Here is a 15,805-nt window from a genome sequence, read left to right on the forward strand (position 1 = left end):
AAACCCGGGCAGGGCAGGTTAATTTTAACAGCTAACCCTTTAGGATGGGGTGAGCAGTGGCTTCCCTGGCCCGACGACACTTGGGGTGCCGAGTGTCCCTCTCGCCTGTCCCCGGCCGCCGCTGGGACTTTGCGGGCATGGGCCAGGGCTGCAGCTGGTCCCAGGGCTCTGCCCATCGCTTCCGCCGGGCTCGCTGACGCTGAGTGGCCTCTTTCCATGCCAAGGGACGAGGTTTATGGAGAGAAATTCCAGCCAGCTTTGCGAGCACCAAGCCCTAATCATTTCCTTATGGGTGGCTCTTGCCCAGCACCGGCCAGAGCAGTGCTGTGCCGCCGGGGCAGCACCGGCCCGGCACCGGGGCTGCTTTTCTGGCAGGAGAGGGCACGGGGGGCCAGGCTGAGCCCCTCACCCTGCCGGAGCATCGCTCAGCGCATCGGGGCTCGGCCCAGGCCCCCAGAGCTGGGCAGCTGGGGATCAGGCCTCGGGCTGGCTACTGGGAAGGGCTCGTCAGCAGGGAGGCCACACGTTTCCCGCAGCTCTCCAGTAATTTAGTGTCATAAGATGTCTCAGAGCTGCTGTGTAATCGCCCTGGACAGCATCAAACTTCAGCCTGCAGCAGGGTGCTGCCCACAGCGCACCCAGGCGCGCGCCTGCCCCAGGTAAGGAAGGCAGTGGGGGGCAAAGAGCCCCTGGAGAGAGGCTGAACAGCACCTCCAGGGGTCTGGGGCTGCCCCTCCTGCCGCTGACCCCAGACCCAGCAGCCCTGAGCACACAACGGGGCTCCTACCCGAACCCCCAAGACCATCCCTGAGCGCAGAAGGGGGGTCCCCACTCAAATGCCCAAGAGCATCCCTTGGGGTCCCTCCCTGTGAGCAAACCGCAGTGCTGCCCCCACCAGCATCCCCAACCGTCCCTCGGGGGTCCCTCCGTGCAACTTGGAGCTGCTCCCTGTGCCCCCCTGCCCCTGAGCATCCCCCCCACCTTGAGTCCCAGGCTGCCCCCCAGCCCCTCATCCCACATCCCTGGGGTGCCCCCTGGCCCCACATCTCCAGGGTGCCCTCTCTACAGGCCTCGCATCCTTGGGGTGCCCCCCCAGCATCCCTTGGGGGTCTCTCCGTGATGCCCGAAGCTGCTCCCTGCTCCCTCTGACCCCCCGCGCATCCCCTGGCCCCACATCCCCGGGTGTCTCCCTGTGCTCTGAGCATCCCCCAACCCCCCCAGCCTGAGCATTCCTCAACCCCCAGCATCCCGCATCCCTGCATCATCCCGTGATGCCCCTTCTCCTCCCCCATCCCCGCGCGACCCCTCCCCGCACATCTCGCGGTGCCCCCCCAGCACCCTCCTCCCCGCACACCCCGGGGTGGCCCCCCCCGCCCCCATTATCCCGCATCCCCCAGGTTGCCTCCCTGCTCATCCCCCCAGCATCCCCTAACCCTGCACATCCCGGGATTTCTCTCCCCCCCCATCCTTCCCCATCCCCGCCCATCCCGGGCTGCCCCCCCCCCCCATCCTCCCCCATCCCCGCACCCCCCGGTGTCCCCCCATCCTCCCCCGCCCCCCCTCCCGTGGGCGGTGCCGGCTGTCCCCTCCCCGCCGCTGGGGGCGGCTCCGCGGGGCGCGGCTCGGCTGGTCCCCGCGGGGAAGGGGGCGCTGCCCCGCCCGCCCCCCGCCCGGCTCCGCCGCCCCCCGCCGCCGCTCAGCGCCCGGCCCCGCCGCCCGGCCCGGCGGCCGCAGCCGCCATGGACACGGCCGAGAAGGAGTGCGGGGCGCTCGGCGGGCTCTTCCAAGCCATCATCAACGACATGAAGGTAGGAACCCGCCGCGGCCGCGAGCGACACCCCCCCATCCCCCCGGCACCGCCGCTCCGCATCGCCCCGAGCCGCCGAGGGCAGCCCCGGCCCCGCACCGGCCCCGCGGCGCGGGTAGGAGCCCCGCGGCAGCCCCCCATCAGCCCCATAGCGGCTCCACACCAGCCCTGCATTGGGTGTCGGAGTCCCGCATCAGCCCCATATTCGGAGTAGGAGCCCCATATCAGCCCCACAGGGTGTGTTGGAGTCCCGCATCAGCCCCACAGCATGTATAGGAGCCCCGCGTCAGCCCCACGGGAGGTGTAGGAGCCCCACATCAGCCCCATATAAGCCCCACAGCGGGTGTTAGAGCCCCACATCAGCCCCACAGCGAATGTCAGAGCCCCACGTTGGGTGTAGGAGCCCCGCATCAGCCCCACATTGGGTGTTGGAGCCCCACATCAGCCCCACAAGGGGTGTAGGAGCTCCACCTCAGCCCCACAGCATGTGTTAGAGCCCCATGTCAGCCCCACATTAGGTGTTGGAGCCCAGCATCAGCCCCATGGCGGGTATTGAAGCCCAGCGTCAGCCCCACGTTGGGTGTCAGAGCTCAGCACCAGCCCCACGTTGGGTATTGGAGCCCCACATCAGCCCCATAGCGAGTGTTGGAGCCCTACATTGGCTGTCACTGCCCCATATCAGCCTCACATCGGGTGTCAGAGGCCCTATATTAGCCCCACATCAGCTGTTGGGAGCCCTACATTGGCTGTCTGTGCCCCACATCAGCCCCACATCGGCTGCCAGGGGCCCTACATTGGGTGTTGGTGGCCCCACATCAGCTGTCAGTGCCCCACATCAGCCCCACAATGGATGCTAGAGCCCCACATCAGCCCCATATCAGCTGTCACTGGCCCCACATCAGCCCTCTGTCGGCTGTCGAGCCTCTACATCAGCCCCACATTGGCTGTCGGTGCCCCACATCGGCTGTCAGTGGCCCCACACTGGCTGTTTGGGGCCCCATATCAGCTGTCAGGGCCTCACATCAACCCCATGCTGGGCATTAGGGCCCCATATCAGCCCCACATCCATCACCGGGTATCCGAGCACGGTGACGGGTGTCACAGCCCAGCATCGCTGCCACACATCGGGTACCCTTGGCCCTGCATCGGGCATTGCCGCCGGTCCGGGGCATCGTGTTGCCCGCGCCACGCTCCGCTCCCCAGCTGGGTTTCTGCTGGACCCGCTTGGGTCGGCACCAATGGAACAAAAAGGTCCCCCAGCATCTCGATCCCATTTCCTAGCGCGGGGAGGGGACATCGCCTCCACCCTTCCTGGGAGCAGGATGGGGCCGTGTTTAAAAAAAGCCTTTTTTTTGCTTGTTTTCATTAAAAAAAAAAAAAATATGCTGGGGGGGCATTTTTGCCTGGGAGCCGAGCGGGGAGGAAGGGACCAGCTGGGCTGCTTCATCGCTGGGGTGGGGAGGCGGAATTCCTGCCGCCAGCTCCGGCGTTGGGATTCAGCCCCAGTCATTTTGGGGAGGCAAAAGCTCTCTTCCTCCTCCTCTTCCTCTCTTCTCCTGCAGCCCAGTCCAGACAATGCTGTCATTGCCAAAGCAGGGGAGGGGGGATAAAAAAGAAAAAAATAAAAGCCTTGCTAAGAAGGAGATTAACCCCTTCGAGGGGCGGCGGGGGCCGGACTTGGGCTCGGGAGAAAATTTCTGTCTCTCTCCCAGCATCAGCCGCAGGGCGGTGGGGGCCAGGGCTGGCGGGGAAGGGTGTTGGGGTGATCAGCTCCCCCAAATGGGGGCACCTCCTCCTGGCAGCCCTGCTGAGCCCCACAGTCCCCGGTGGAAGTGGGGGCAGCCCGTGCCTCAGTTTCCCCAGCTGAGGCTGCGGAGGGGATGAGCCACCCCGCAGCCGTCACCTCCCCATTGGGATGTGGTTGAGTCGGAAGCCCCTCACCACAGCGTCACGTGCCGGCGTGCCTGAGGAAACTGGGCTGGATTCATTTTCATGCCATTTGTAGATGGGGAATGATGAGAGAAAAAAAACAACAATAAAAAGGAAGAAAAGCTGCCCACCATGCTTGGCTTGCGCCCTGCCCAGCCCGGTGCCAGCATCGTCCTTGTCCCCAGCTCCCGGCCACACAGGTGTCCTGGCGTGGGCACAGGAGAGGGGGAAAAATAACCTTCTGACGGCACCCAACGGCAGCGACGTGCTCAGGGTCCCACGGCCAGGGCCCCTGCGCTGGACACGGGCGCAAAGGGACCTTATTTTGGTGGCTTTTTGGCACCCATTGGCCTCCACTGGGCGAGCCGTGGGCAGTGAAGCCTGGTGGCTGTCCCCGAGCCAGCGGCATCCCCGAGCCAGCTTCATTCCTATTGCCTCTCTTCCAGCATGCTCGGCGTCCCTGGGTGACCTTGGCATGTCCTTGTCCCCGTTGTCCTCCTTCCCATCCTCCTCCCGCCAGCACGGTGGAGGGCTGGGGGCGCTGGGACGTGACCCCTCGTTCTGGGGGAGCCTCTGCTGCCCTCTTCCAGGGTGGCGGGGCCGTGGCCCTGGGACGGTGTCCCTGCCCTCCTGAGTGCCCACAGCCTTGCGGCGCTCAGCCAGGGCACTGCCACGGGGGACATGTGAAGTGGCGTCCCCACACCCCTCCTTTGCTGACTCAGAAGAAGATGGGGGCTTTCGTGGTCCCCAAAATACAACATCAGGCTTATCCTGTGCCCCTTGGGGCAAACGCTGTGCCCAGAGGTGCCACCAACCCAGGCTGGCAGGGATGCACAGGGTCTGGTGTCCTGCGGAGCCTGCTCCGGTGCCCAGCCCAGCCCGGTGGCTGCCCCGGGGAGGGGCTGCGAGCTGCTGGCACTGCCGTCGGAGGGTGGCACTGGGATGGCATCACTGGAACCACAGCACCGGTACTGACCATGTGGCAGCACCAGCATGGCCTCAACAGGATGGTGGCATCAGGCATAGTCTTGCTTTGCTGGGATGGTGGTACTGGCACCAGCCTCGCTGGGATGGGACCGGCATAGCCTCAGCGGATGGTGGCACCGGGATGGCCTCGCTGAGACGGCACCGGGACTGATCCCGCCAGGACAGCGCTGTGACTGGTCTCACTGGGATGATGGCACTGGGATGGCCCTACCACATGGTGGCACCAGGATTAGCCTTGCTGGGATGGCACCAGGACTGTCCTTACTGGGATGGCACTGGAGCTGGCATTACCAGGACTGGCCTTACTGGAACGGCACCGGGATGGTCTTGCTGCGACTGGCCACACTGGGACAGTGCTCGGATGGCCTCACTGGGATGTTGGCACTGGGACAGCCCTGGGAAGGCATTGCCGTGAGGACACTGGGACTGGTCCTGCTCGGATGGGTGCACTGGGATGGCAACAGGATAGCCTGACCTCAGTGGGACAGGGCTGGGGTGGCCTCCCCAGAACGTGTCACACAACTGCCCGTTCAAGGCTGGGAGGACCCCAGAGCTCCTCTCCTGCCCCTTCAATCTGGAGGGACCTGGGGGGGCCAGGGGCTGTGGCCACCTGCCGTGGGGCTGGAGCTCTCCACGAAGCTGGGTTTGCCCATTGCTGCCCTGGGGGAGGCCACGGGCGCTGAAGGGCTCCTGGCCAGGATCTCAGAACTTACCCGTGCACCTTCCCTCCCCTCAAATCTGCAAAGCCACAAGTTGCCTTCACCCCTTTGAGGAAGAGATCACCCAAAACCCTGAGGTCTCCATCATCTACAAGGTTGTGTGGCCATAGTGGAAAGGACCCAGGAGGGAGAGGGGTTGTGCTCAGCCTTTATGAGCCCTCAGAGAAGCTACACCTAACTAGGCACACCTGCCCCGTCTCTCTGGAATGGTGAAGGGAGGATTTGCCCTGCCTGGGGCGGGGGTGCAGCGGGGTGAGGGGCTGTAGCTCTCACTGTCCCCTTCCCTCCTTGCAGAGCTCCTACCCCATCTGGGAGGATTTCAACTCGAAGGCCACCAAGCTGCACTCCCAGCTCCGGTGAGTGGCCGAGGCGGGGGACGGGGACCCCCACGCCCCATGGGCACATCCTGGGATGTGCAGTGTCCGCTGAGCTCCCCGCTCGCTCTCTCCGCCCTAGGACCACGGTGCTGGCTGCAGTCGCCTTCCTGGATGCCTTCCAGAAAGTGGCCGACATGGCCACCAACACGCGAGGTAAGGTCCTCTCCACCCAGGGGTGGCTGTCCCTGGGCAGGGGAGCGGGTGGCCGGTGTCCCCCGCGGGGTGTCCCCTGCCCGTGCTGAGCTGGGCTTCAAGCGGCAGCTCCACCATCTGTGGAGACGTGTCCAACCTGTCCCCACCCCGAAGTGGAGCGTCCCCAGGGAAGCGAGGCTGGAAAGAGGGGGTGCAGCCGGGTGGGGGTGGGCACCCATGTGGGCGCTGCTCCTCGCTACCCGTGGGTGCTGAGGTGGTGTCTCTGGTGGGGCTGGGAGGGAGATTTAGGGCGATACAGCCTATGTCACGGTTCCCTGCACCCATCTCTGCCCCAGATGTGGGGCTGAGCCACCCTCCAGTGCCCCTCGTACCCTGTGTCCCCTGGGAAGTGCCCCAGGACTGGGAATTAGATGGAGGGAGGAGATGCGGGAGCCCGTGCTCAGCTGCGCTGGGGATGACCCCTGATCTGGGGAGGCAACGTGAAGAGCTGAGGCTGCAGGTGGGACCTCCCCATGCTGCCATGGGGTGGTGGGGTCGGACCCCTGGCTCCTCTCCGGAAGCCCGCTGGCAGCGAGGAGCTGCTTCCCACCGCTCGGCTTCTGCCAAGCAGATGGTCCTGGGCTGGTTTGCAGACTGGCGGCATCCAGGCCATCTGGAGCTGCGTGAGGAGGAGGAGGAGGAGGCAGCTTGAGCCAGGATCAGCTTTGCCTCCAAACCCACTGGCCCACTGCACCGGGGGGATTAGGGCTCCCCAGCTCCCGCCGGCCCGGGCACCCGGCGCAAGGCAGGGGAGGGCGCTGGGGAGCGCCATCATGGGCATCAGGGTCACAGGGCCACCCTGCAGTGCTGCGCCGAGCGCTGCTGTCCTAGGGACATCCTCGGTTCTCCTGGGGGCACAGGAGGCAGAGCAGCTGTGTGGGGAAACTGAGGCAGGGTGCTGGCTGGCGGCCTCGCACGTGGTGCGTGATGGCGCGGGAGAATCGGATTAGGAGCAGCAGGAGCAGGGATAAGAGCATTAGGAGCAGGATTAGGAGAATACCTTGGTGCAGGCGAAGGCCCTTGGCCAGCGGGTTCCCCCATTGCCACAGCGCTGGGGGGCTTGGGGGTGCCCCAAACTCCTGCAAAGGATGGGAGGTGTCTCTGGCGGCTTATTTCGGGGAGAGGAAGGCACTCTTAAAACCATTCTGTAGCCTGCACCCAAGGGTTTGGGGTAGCTGCTTTTCCTGGGATTTGCCAGCAGCACTGCCACCGTGTGGCCATCCTTAGGCTTCAGAGTTAACAGCAGTTTCACCAGAAAGGGATGCTCCTGCTTTCAGTTGCCGGCAAAATCCCTCCCGGGGAGCTCCGTCTCCCTTTCTGTGCCCTTGGCATCGTGTCTTGAGGTGAGGGATGCAGCCAGCTGCCTGGCGTGGGGGTGGGCCCGGAGCCGCTCGCCCCTGGCCAGCCCGTTTCCCAGTCCATGCATGGTACCTCACCCCCTCCCTTCCCTGGGCTCCCCCAGAACCACATTTGAGACAAACTGGGAAAAAGTGGGAGAAGATTTTAATTTCTAAGCCCCAGGAAGGGATATTTAGTGCTTTATTTATTAATTAGTGGATGTTGGTTTAATTATTTAGTGGATTTATCAGGGGGAAAAGGAGACATCCGTGACCCACAGGGTCTCCAAAGCCCAGAGCGTCCCCACACTGGTCGTCCCAGACTGGTCCCAGTATACGAACTGTGCTGACACTGGTGTGGGGGTGTCCCCTGTCCCTCCTGTCATTGGTGTTCTGCTCCCTCCCAGGTGCCACGAGGGACATCGGCTCCGCACTGACCCGCATGTGCATGCGGCACCGGAGCATCGAGGCCAAGCTCCGGCAGTTCACCAAGTAAGCACGCCCGTGCCATCGGTGACACAAGTTGGCCGGGCTCAGCCCTCCCTCGCTGAAGAAGGAGATACTGGATGTTGGCTGGGTCTGGAACGGGGGGCATGGCTGCTCCCCCAGCTCTGGCACTCTCCCACACTCTCTCGTCTCTCCCCTGCTCCAGTGCCCTCATGGAGAGCCTGATAAACCCTTTGCAGGACAGGATCGAGGACTGGAAGAAAACTGCCAACCAGCTGGACAAGGACCACGCGAAAGGTACGAGCAGGAGGGGCTGGATCGGTACCGGGGGGGCTGTTCCAGTCGGTGGGGGCGTCCCCTCTGACAGCACTTCTGTGCCCCCAGAATACAAGCGAGCCCGCCACGAGATCAAGAAAAAATCCTCCGACACCCTCAAGCTCCAGAAAAAAGCTCGCAAAGGTGAAGAGGGGTCTACGGGGTGGGGGTCCCTCCGTGGCATCCCTGGCCGGGGCCCGCGGGCTGTCTCCCGGGAACGGGGGGACGGGGGGCACCGTGGCGTTCCCTCTGCCCCCCTGCAGAGAGGGGGTGCCGGCTGGCCCGGGCTGTGGCGGGGAGGCGGGGGCGCATGCCCCGGCCCTCGGCCTCTTTTCACACGTTTTCTCTGTCTCCTTCTCTCTTCCCTCCCCTCCACATCCTTCCTGTAGAGCTGCTCGGTAAGTGAACGGCTGCCCCCCATCCCCGACCCCCTCTCTGCTTCCTTATCTGCTCCCACCTGGTCTCCCCAGGGCTGGGGCTGCCTCCATCCATCCGTCTGTCCATCCATCCATCCGCTCCCTGTCCCCTTCACCCTGCTTGTAGCTTAGTTAAACTTGCACCCCGCGTCCCAGGGCGATGCCAGCCCTGCCGTGGTGGCACCCAGGCGGGTCCCCTGGTCCCATACACCAGGGATGGGGTGGTGAAGGAGCACCCCCGCAGGGCTGCCACGTGGTGAGGGTGTGCCCGCGCCCTCCTGGGACGTGAGCACGGGAGGATCCCGCGGCGCCTGGTGGGGTGAAGGGGGTGATGACTCCCAGCCAGAGCCTGGGCTTAGGACCACCAGCACCTTGGGGGGCGTGGGGGTGGTCTGGTGCTGATGGTATCCTGTCCCACAGGGAAGGGGGACCTACAGCCCCAGCTGGACAACGCGCTGCAGGACGTCAATGACATGTACCTGCTGCTGGAGGAGACGGAGAAGCAGGCTGTGCGCAAAGCCCTCATCGAGGAGCGGGGTCGCTTCTGCACCTTCATCACCTTTCTGCAGCCCGTGGTGGTGAGCGCTGGGGGCCAGGGAATGTCTGGGGGTGCTATTGCTGCCCGATGGGTGCTGATGCTCCTCTTTGGCCGCAGAATGGCGAGCTCACCATGCTGGGAGAGATAACCCACCTGCAGGGCATCATCGAGGACCTGGTGGTGCTCACGGCTGAGCCCCACAAGCTGCCCCCCGCCAGCGAGCAGGTCAGCGTGAGGGAGCAGGGAGGCAGGAGAGGGGGAGAGCATCTTTGGGGGCTTAAACCCTGTCCTTCCTGCAGGTGATCAAGGACCTGAAGGGCTCCGACTACAGCTGGTCCTACCAGACTCCCCCGTCCTCTCCCAGCAGCTCCAGCTCCCGCAAATCCAGCATGTGCAGGTATGGTGGAGTGGACTCCACACCTAGCAGTGGCAGGAAATCCAGGGGGCTAACGATGCTTGTGGCTCTTGGGGGTGCTCATAAGGTTCATGTCAACCTCCACGTGTCCGCTTGTCCTCAGTAATGTAGAGGAACAGGTCTTGGCACAGTGGGATGGGTGCAGGGTTGGGTCTGGCAGTCCTACGGGACAAGGACGGGTGCCTGGCACTTGCCTCATGCTCTGGGTTTTGGGCATGACGTATGATGTCAGCTGTGCAGGGGGGTTGAGGGGCAAACGTGTTCACCTTTGCCATGTGCCCCAGCATGTCCCCTCCCCCTGGGGACTCCAGAATGGAAAGAGACAACCCCCGGAGAGCCACGTGCCTCGGTTTCCCCAGGTTGGGCTGTGGGGCAGGGTTCCGGGGTCGCTGCCCAGGAACCCTGGCACCTCCAAGCCTCCATCTTAAACTCTCTTTTCCTTCCTCTGTCCTCCCCGCCGGCGTGTCCCTGTCCCCTGCGCCGCCCCCCCAGCAGCGTTAGCAGTGCCAAGGGTGGCATGGCGTGGCCCGGCGGGGCTCAGACCTGCTCACCCAGTTCCACCTATCGCTACCGCAGCCTGGCGCAGCCCCCCGCCGCCGCCACCCGCCTCTCCAGCGTCTCCTCGCACGACTCTGGCTTCATCTCCCAGGACGCTGCTTACTCCAAACCGCCTTCCCCCATGCCCTCGGACATCACCAGCCAGGTACACGGGGGGCTGGCGCCCCAGTCAGCCTCAGTTTCCCATTCTGTAGAACGGGTGGCGCTGCTGGGTGCAGGACAAAGCTCTGGTGCAGAGGCGATGGGGCCCACCCCCCAGGCACATTTCCAGCTGTGCTGGCATCGCAGGAGCTAAATATTGGGAATATTGGGGGATGCCAGCCCTGCTGGGGGCACCTTGGGCCTTGGTGCGGAGAAACTGTATCCGTGAGCCACCTCAGGGATGGGGCACAGGTCTCCCCATCTGGTGCCAAGGCAACGGAATGTTTCCCAATTGCTCCAGTCCTGTTACACCCAGTTTGTACCACTCCCTCAGCAGTCGGCATGAAGCAAAGCTTCCCCTTTGCCCTGCATCCTCCCCGGTGCCAAGGATGCTCCAGGATCCCCCTGGCACCTGCAGGAATGCCGATCCCTCGTGCCGATCCCGCGTGCCGGCTGTGCTGCCTGGGATTGCCAGTGCTGCATTGGTGTCCCCACACTAACCTGTTCTGTCCAAGCTGGCGCTGCCCCCCGGGATCCCAGTGCCGGGGCTGTGGGGACCCTCCCTGCTCCCCGCAGTGGCTGTTGGCTCCGGGGGCCCTGGGGGCGAGTGGAGCGAGGGTCAGGGCTGAGCATCCCAGCTTCACCCAGCTGGCGTTTCCTTGGCTCTGCGGCCTGTGCTGCCAGGTTGGATCCTGCTCACCTTCCCGCAGCTGCTGCCGCCGGCCGGGGCCCTGGGTGGGCCGGGGGAGCTCTGGGTGCTGCTCTACCCCAAGGCCATGGCTGTGCTTGCTAACTGCCTCTTCTCTCCCCTCTGACTGATGGCACGGCCTCCTGGCACAGCAGAAGTCCTCCAGCTCAGCGTCCTCAGAAGCCTCCGAAACCTGCCAGTCGGTTAGCGAGTGCAGCTCCCCCACCTCGGTTAGTTCTTGCTCTGCCGCCAGGGCACAGGCAGGTGGCAGAAAGGTGAAGCCTTGATCAACAACACCCTCCTCTTCCTCTCCTCCTCTCCCTCTCGCTGTCCCACATATCCCACCGGGGGTGCATTTCACACATGGGTTCCCCCCAGTCAGTTCCTGCCCCGTCCCGCCCTGCCCTGCTCCCTGCTCCGGGTGCCGGTGTCCCTGGCGTCACCCTGTGCCTCGCCTCTTGCAGGACTGGTCCAAGGCCAGCCCCTACGACCAGCCAGTGGTCCCCACCCTGCAGCGGCGCAAGGACCGCGTCGAGCACCTGCGGGAGGCCGAAATGGGCTCGTCCGCCAGTGGGTACCCGGCCATCGGCGGCGAGGATGCTCCCAGGCCCCGGATGTCACCGGCGACAATTGCTGCCAAGGTATCCGCTCGAGCAGGGAGAGCACAAAGGTGATGGGCTTTTGGGGAGCCCCTGAGAGCAACCTGGGTGCTGAAAGGGGCTACAAGGAAGCTGGGGAGGGGCTGTTCACAAAGGCTTGGAGTGATAGGATGAGGGGCAATGGGTATAAACTGGGGAGGGGCAGGTTTAGGCCTGACATAAGGAGGAATTTCTTTGCCATGCGGGTGGGGAGGCCCTGGCCCAGGCTGCCCAGGGAAGCTGTGGCTGCCCCATCCCTGGGGGTGTTCCAGGCCAGGTTGGATGGGGCTTGGGCAGCCTGAGCCAGTGGGAGGTGTCCCTGCCGAGGGCACGGGGGGTTGGAACTGGATGGACTTTGAGGTCCCTTCCAACCCAAGCTATTCTATGATTCTATGGTGTCCCCTCTCCCTGCAGCACGGGGAGGAGGTGTCCCCTGCCGCCAGTGACCTGGCCATGGTCTTGACCCGGGGGCTGAGCCTGGAGCACCAGAAGAGTAGCCGGGACTCTCTGCAGTACTCCAGCGGCTACAGCACACAGACCACCACTCCCTCCTGCTCCGAGGACACCATCCCTTCCCAAGGTACCCACCTCATGGTGACAAGGGGCACCTGGGGCCACCCAAAATGGCACCTGGAGCAGGGAATGGCATGGCAGAGGCTTTGGTTGTCCTGAGGTACATCGGCGTGTGATGGGTCTCATAGCACTGGGCTGTGGTCATCTCACATAGAAACCGGTGGGGTGAAGATTTAATGGGTGTTGCGGGGTTGGTGGGTGGCACAAGCATCATGCCACACGGTAACCACGAGGTTTGCTGGTTATTTGGGTGTTAGTTGGTTCTGGACGGTACAGTTGTGCCAGGCAGCGCAGTAATAGGGAGCATCACATGGGGTGTGGTTAGGGATGGCTTGCAGTGACATGTTTGTGTGCAGTGGTTGGGTACAGGCAGAGACGGCAGCAGATGGTGGGTGATGGCAGCAGAGGGAGTGGTTGGAGATCAAGTTGCCCCAAGGACATTGATGGTGTTCTGCAATTGTGCTGGCATGTTGGTGGCTGAGCCGGTTGTCAGCATGTGAGAGCGATGGTGGAGTTTGTCCGTGATCACGTAGTGATGGCGGTGGTTGTGATAGTGATGGTTGGGTTTGACTATGTGATGGCTTCAAGTTTGGTTGTAACCGTGTTGTGTTGGCTATGCAGGAGTTGGTTGTGATCACATTGCAGTGGTGACAGTTGGGGTTGGTTGTGGTTGTCTTCCAGTGGTGATGGTTGGGCTTGAAGGCGAGCATGTTATGCCAGCAGTGGTTGGGGCCAGTTAGGATTGTGCTGCAGTGGTGGAGGTTGAGTTTGTGGTCATTCTGTGATGGCAGTGGTTGGGGCTGGCTGCGATTGCGTTGTGGAGGCAGCAGTTTGTCTTGGCAGTGCCAGCTGAGCTGCCCACCGCCCGCCTGGTTGCGCTGACGCTTCCCACTCCCCAGGCTCTGACTACGACTGCTACTCAGTGAATGGTGACGTTGAGTGTGACCCCCAGAGCGACTTCGACAAGTCCTCCACCATCCCGCGCAACAGCAACATCGCCCAGAACTACCGGCGGATGATCCAGACCAAGCGTCCCGCCTCCACTGCCGGGCTGCCCACCGGCACCAACCTACCAACCGGCACCACACCAGGGGTGGCCACCATCCGCCGCACGCCCTCCACCAAGCCCTCGGTCCGCCGTACCCTCTCCAACGCCGGCCCCATCCCCATCCGACCCCCCATCGTCCCCGTGAAGACCCCCACAGTGCCCGACTCCCCCGGTTACACTGGCCCCACACGAGTGGGCAGCGAAGAGTGCGTCTTCTATACCGACGATGCCTCACCGAACCCCCTGGATTTTGCCAAAGCTTCGCCCAAGCGGCTGAGCCTTCCCAATACCGCCTGGGGTGGCGGTGCCATGGAGATCTCTGTCTACGCCGGCACCGGCCAGCACCTCTCCACCGAGGAAGAGGAGGACCAGCAGTTGGCCGCCAACCGGCACAGCTTGGTGGAGAAGATCGGAGAGCTGGTGGCCGGTGCCCACGCCCTGGGAGAAGGCCAGTTCCCCTTCCCCACCGCCCTTGTGGGGTCTGGCCCCAGCGAGGAGACCCCTGCGCCCCCCCCCAGCGGCCTCCATGGACCCCCCAGCTGAAGACATGCTGGTGGCCATCCGGCGTGGGGTGCGCCTGCGCAGGACCATCACCAACGACAGGTCGGCCCCGCGGATATTGTGATGAAGCCCCAGCCAGCAGGGATGTGCCCACCCGACGGATCCCCGTGGGCACCTGCTGCACCTCCCCAGGAGCTCCCCCACCCGCCGGCACCCACTGCCCCCGCTCTCTGCTCCTCTGTCTCCTTCCCGTCCCTCCTGGCCTTTTCCTTTCATTGCACCTTTCCTTCACACATTCTCTCTTTGGCTTTTTCTTTTCTTTTTCTCTAGTCTCTTTCTTCTCTTTTCCTCTTTTCCTCTTTTCCTGTTGTTGTTGTTGTTGTTGTTCTTCTTCTTCTTCTTCTCTTGTTTTTCCTTTTCTTTTCCTCTTCCTTTCCTCTTCTTCTCCCCTTTCCTTTTCCTCCTTTCTCTCTCTCCTTTATTAATTTTTTCTTTCATTTTCTCTTTTCAATTTTCTCTTTTTCCTGTTTTTTCTTCTCTTTTGCTCTCTTCTTGTCTTCTTTCCTCTTCTACCCTTTCTTTTTTCTTTTTTTTCCTATCTTTATTAATTTTTTCTCTTTCTTTTACATTCTCTTTTTCATTTTTTCCTTTTGTCTGTTTTCATTCCTCTCTCGTTGCTCCTCTTTCCTCTCCCCGGGTGCAGGCGGGTGTCCGCAGCCCCAGCCGGAGGGGTCAGTGCCCGCAGGGCCGCGGCAGGAGCAGCAGCAGGAGCGGGGAGCCCTGGCCCTGACCCCCCCCCGGCTGCCTGCTGGGGCCATTGGGTGAGACAGGAGCCACGGGGATGGGGGGGACACAGCACGGCCCCCTCCAATCTTGGAGACACAGGGACTGAGGATGCCAGACCTCTGCTTTTCCACCCCGGGGGAACAGTGGGGACCCCCCCAGTCCCTCCAACCCCGTCCCTCTGCCTCAGCACCCACAGACCCTGCGCAGGCTCCCGCTGAGGGGGTGTCCGGGGGACCAGGGGTTCACCCACACCCCCCAAAGTGAAGCAGCTGATTTCTGCCGGCGGCTGGAGGAAAGCACAACCCCTGTCCCCCGCTGTACATAGCCCCCCGCCCCGCTGTCTGTCGCATCGCAGCCCCCTTTTCCCTCCCCGTTAGGAATAACGATCTAGTTCCCCCCCAGCCCTTCTCCTGCCCAGAACTGCTGATGCCAAGTGACAAATGTTTGGGTTTGGGGGAGGGAGGGGGTCTCTTATTTTGTACAGAAAACAAAAATTCCTTGGAAAAGAAAAAAAAATCCAACCTGTCTTTCAACTGAAGTAACTTTTCTGGTGCTGTTGTTAACTTGATCCTTTGTTCTTTTTTTTAATTTATTTCCCCTCGTGCTCCCGCCTCTGCCGCCGCTTCCCCCTCCCCATCCCTCTGCCAGGTTTTTCTCTCTTTTCTTTTATTCCCTCTTTTCTTTCAATTTTATTTTTATTTTATTTTATTTTGGTGGTAATTCCCCTCTTTTCCACCCGTGTCCCCCCCTCCAATTTCCATAGTCACTGCTACAAGTAACGAATGCACTGTGAAGATTCCAGTATTAATAAAGGTTGTACTGTAATTAATAGCCTCGCCTGCGATCCTATGGATGTGCTGGTACCCAGGGGTCACCCCAATAGTGGGGAACAAGTGGGAAGGTCCTCTCACTATTTTGGGGTGCTGTGGGGTACAGGGAGGGGGGGTGAGACATCCCTGTGGCCAAGGTGGTGGGTGAACCCCAGGATGCAGGAGAGCATCATGTGGGGCTACGAAGATGATCGGAGGGCTGGAGCACCTCTGCTGTGAGGACAGGCTGAGAGAAGAGAAGGTGCCAGGGAGACCTCAGAGCAGCTTCCAGTGAAAAAGGGCTCCAGGAAACCTGGGGAGGGACGTTTTACAAGGGCCTGGAGTCATGGGGGGAGTGGCTTTAAATGGGAGAGGGGCAGATTTAGGCTAGACATGAGGAGGAATTTCTTCCCTGTGAGGGTGGGGAAGCCCTGGCCCAGGGTGCCCAGAGCAGCGGTGGCTGCCCCATCCCTGGAGGGGTTCCAGGCCAGGTTGGATGGGGCTGGAGCCCCTGATCCAGTGGGAGGTGTCCCTGCCCAGGGTGGAACTGAGTGGGCTTTGAGGTCCCTTCTGACCCAAATCGT

General features: G+C 62.6%; 1 protein-coding gene across 11 annotated transcripts; it reads left to right on the plus strand.

Moving 5' to 3' along the window:
• Nucleotides 1-1,650: 1,650 nt before the first annotated feature.
• Nucleotides 1,651-15,226, plus strand: MTSS2 (MTSS I-BAR domain containing 2). 11 transcript variants are annotated; one of them, XM_054078704.1, is made up of 15 exons: nucleotides 1,651-1,808; nucleotides 5,737-5,798; nucleotides 5,899-5,972; nucleotides 7,756-7,840; nucleotides 8,001-8,092; nucleotides 8,180-8,254; nucleotides 8,500-8,508; nucleotides 8,947-9,104; nucleotides 9,182-9,289; nucleotides 9,364-9,461; nucleotides 9,972-10,182; nucleotides 11,019-11,096; nucleotides 11,331-11,507; nucleotides 11,919-12,084; nucleotides 12,977-15,226. In XM_054078704.1, exons 1-15 carry the CDS (start codon nucleotides 1,740-1,742, stop codon nucleotides 13,666-13,668), a joined length of 2,154 nt encoding a protein of 717 aa, XP_053934679.1. In that variant the 5' UTR covers nucleotides 1,651-1,739; the 3' UTR covers nucleotides 13,669-15,226. The 11 variants fall into 11 exon arrangements, with proteins under 11 accessions (XP_053934679.1, XP_053934681.1, XP_053934688.1 ...); XM_054078706.1 differs by having other exon boundaries at nucleotides 9,975-10,182; XM_054078713.1 differs by having other exon boundaries at nucleotides 10,056-10,182.
• The last annotated feature ends 579 nt before the right edge of the window (nucleotides 15,227-15,805 follow it).

The sequence above is a fragment of the Cuculus canorus genome, chromosome 13 (assembly GCF_017976375.1).
Source record: "Cuculus canorus isolate bCucCan1 chromosome 13, bCucCan1.pri, whole genome shotgun sequence".
Lineage (NCBI taxonomy): Eukaryota > Metazoa > Chordata > Aves > Cuculiformes > Cuculidae > Cuculus > Cuculus canorus.

Bases quoted from the DNA above. Each gene is read 5' to 3' on its own strand.
- MTSS2 (XM_054078704.1), top strand. From the start codon at position 1,740: ATGGACACGGCCGAGAAGGAGTGCGGGGCGCTCGGCGGGCTCTTCCAA. The intron at 8,093-8,179 runs GTACGAGCAGGA...CTGTGCCCCCAG, and splicing joins GGACAAGGACCACGCGAAAG to AATACAAGCGAGCCCGCCAC. The intron at 9,290-9,363 runs GTCAGCGTGAGG...TCCTTCCTGCAG, and splicing joins TGCCCCCCGCCAGCGAGCAG to GTGATCAAGGACCTGAAGGG.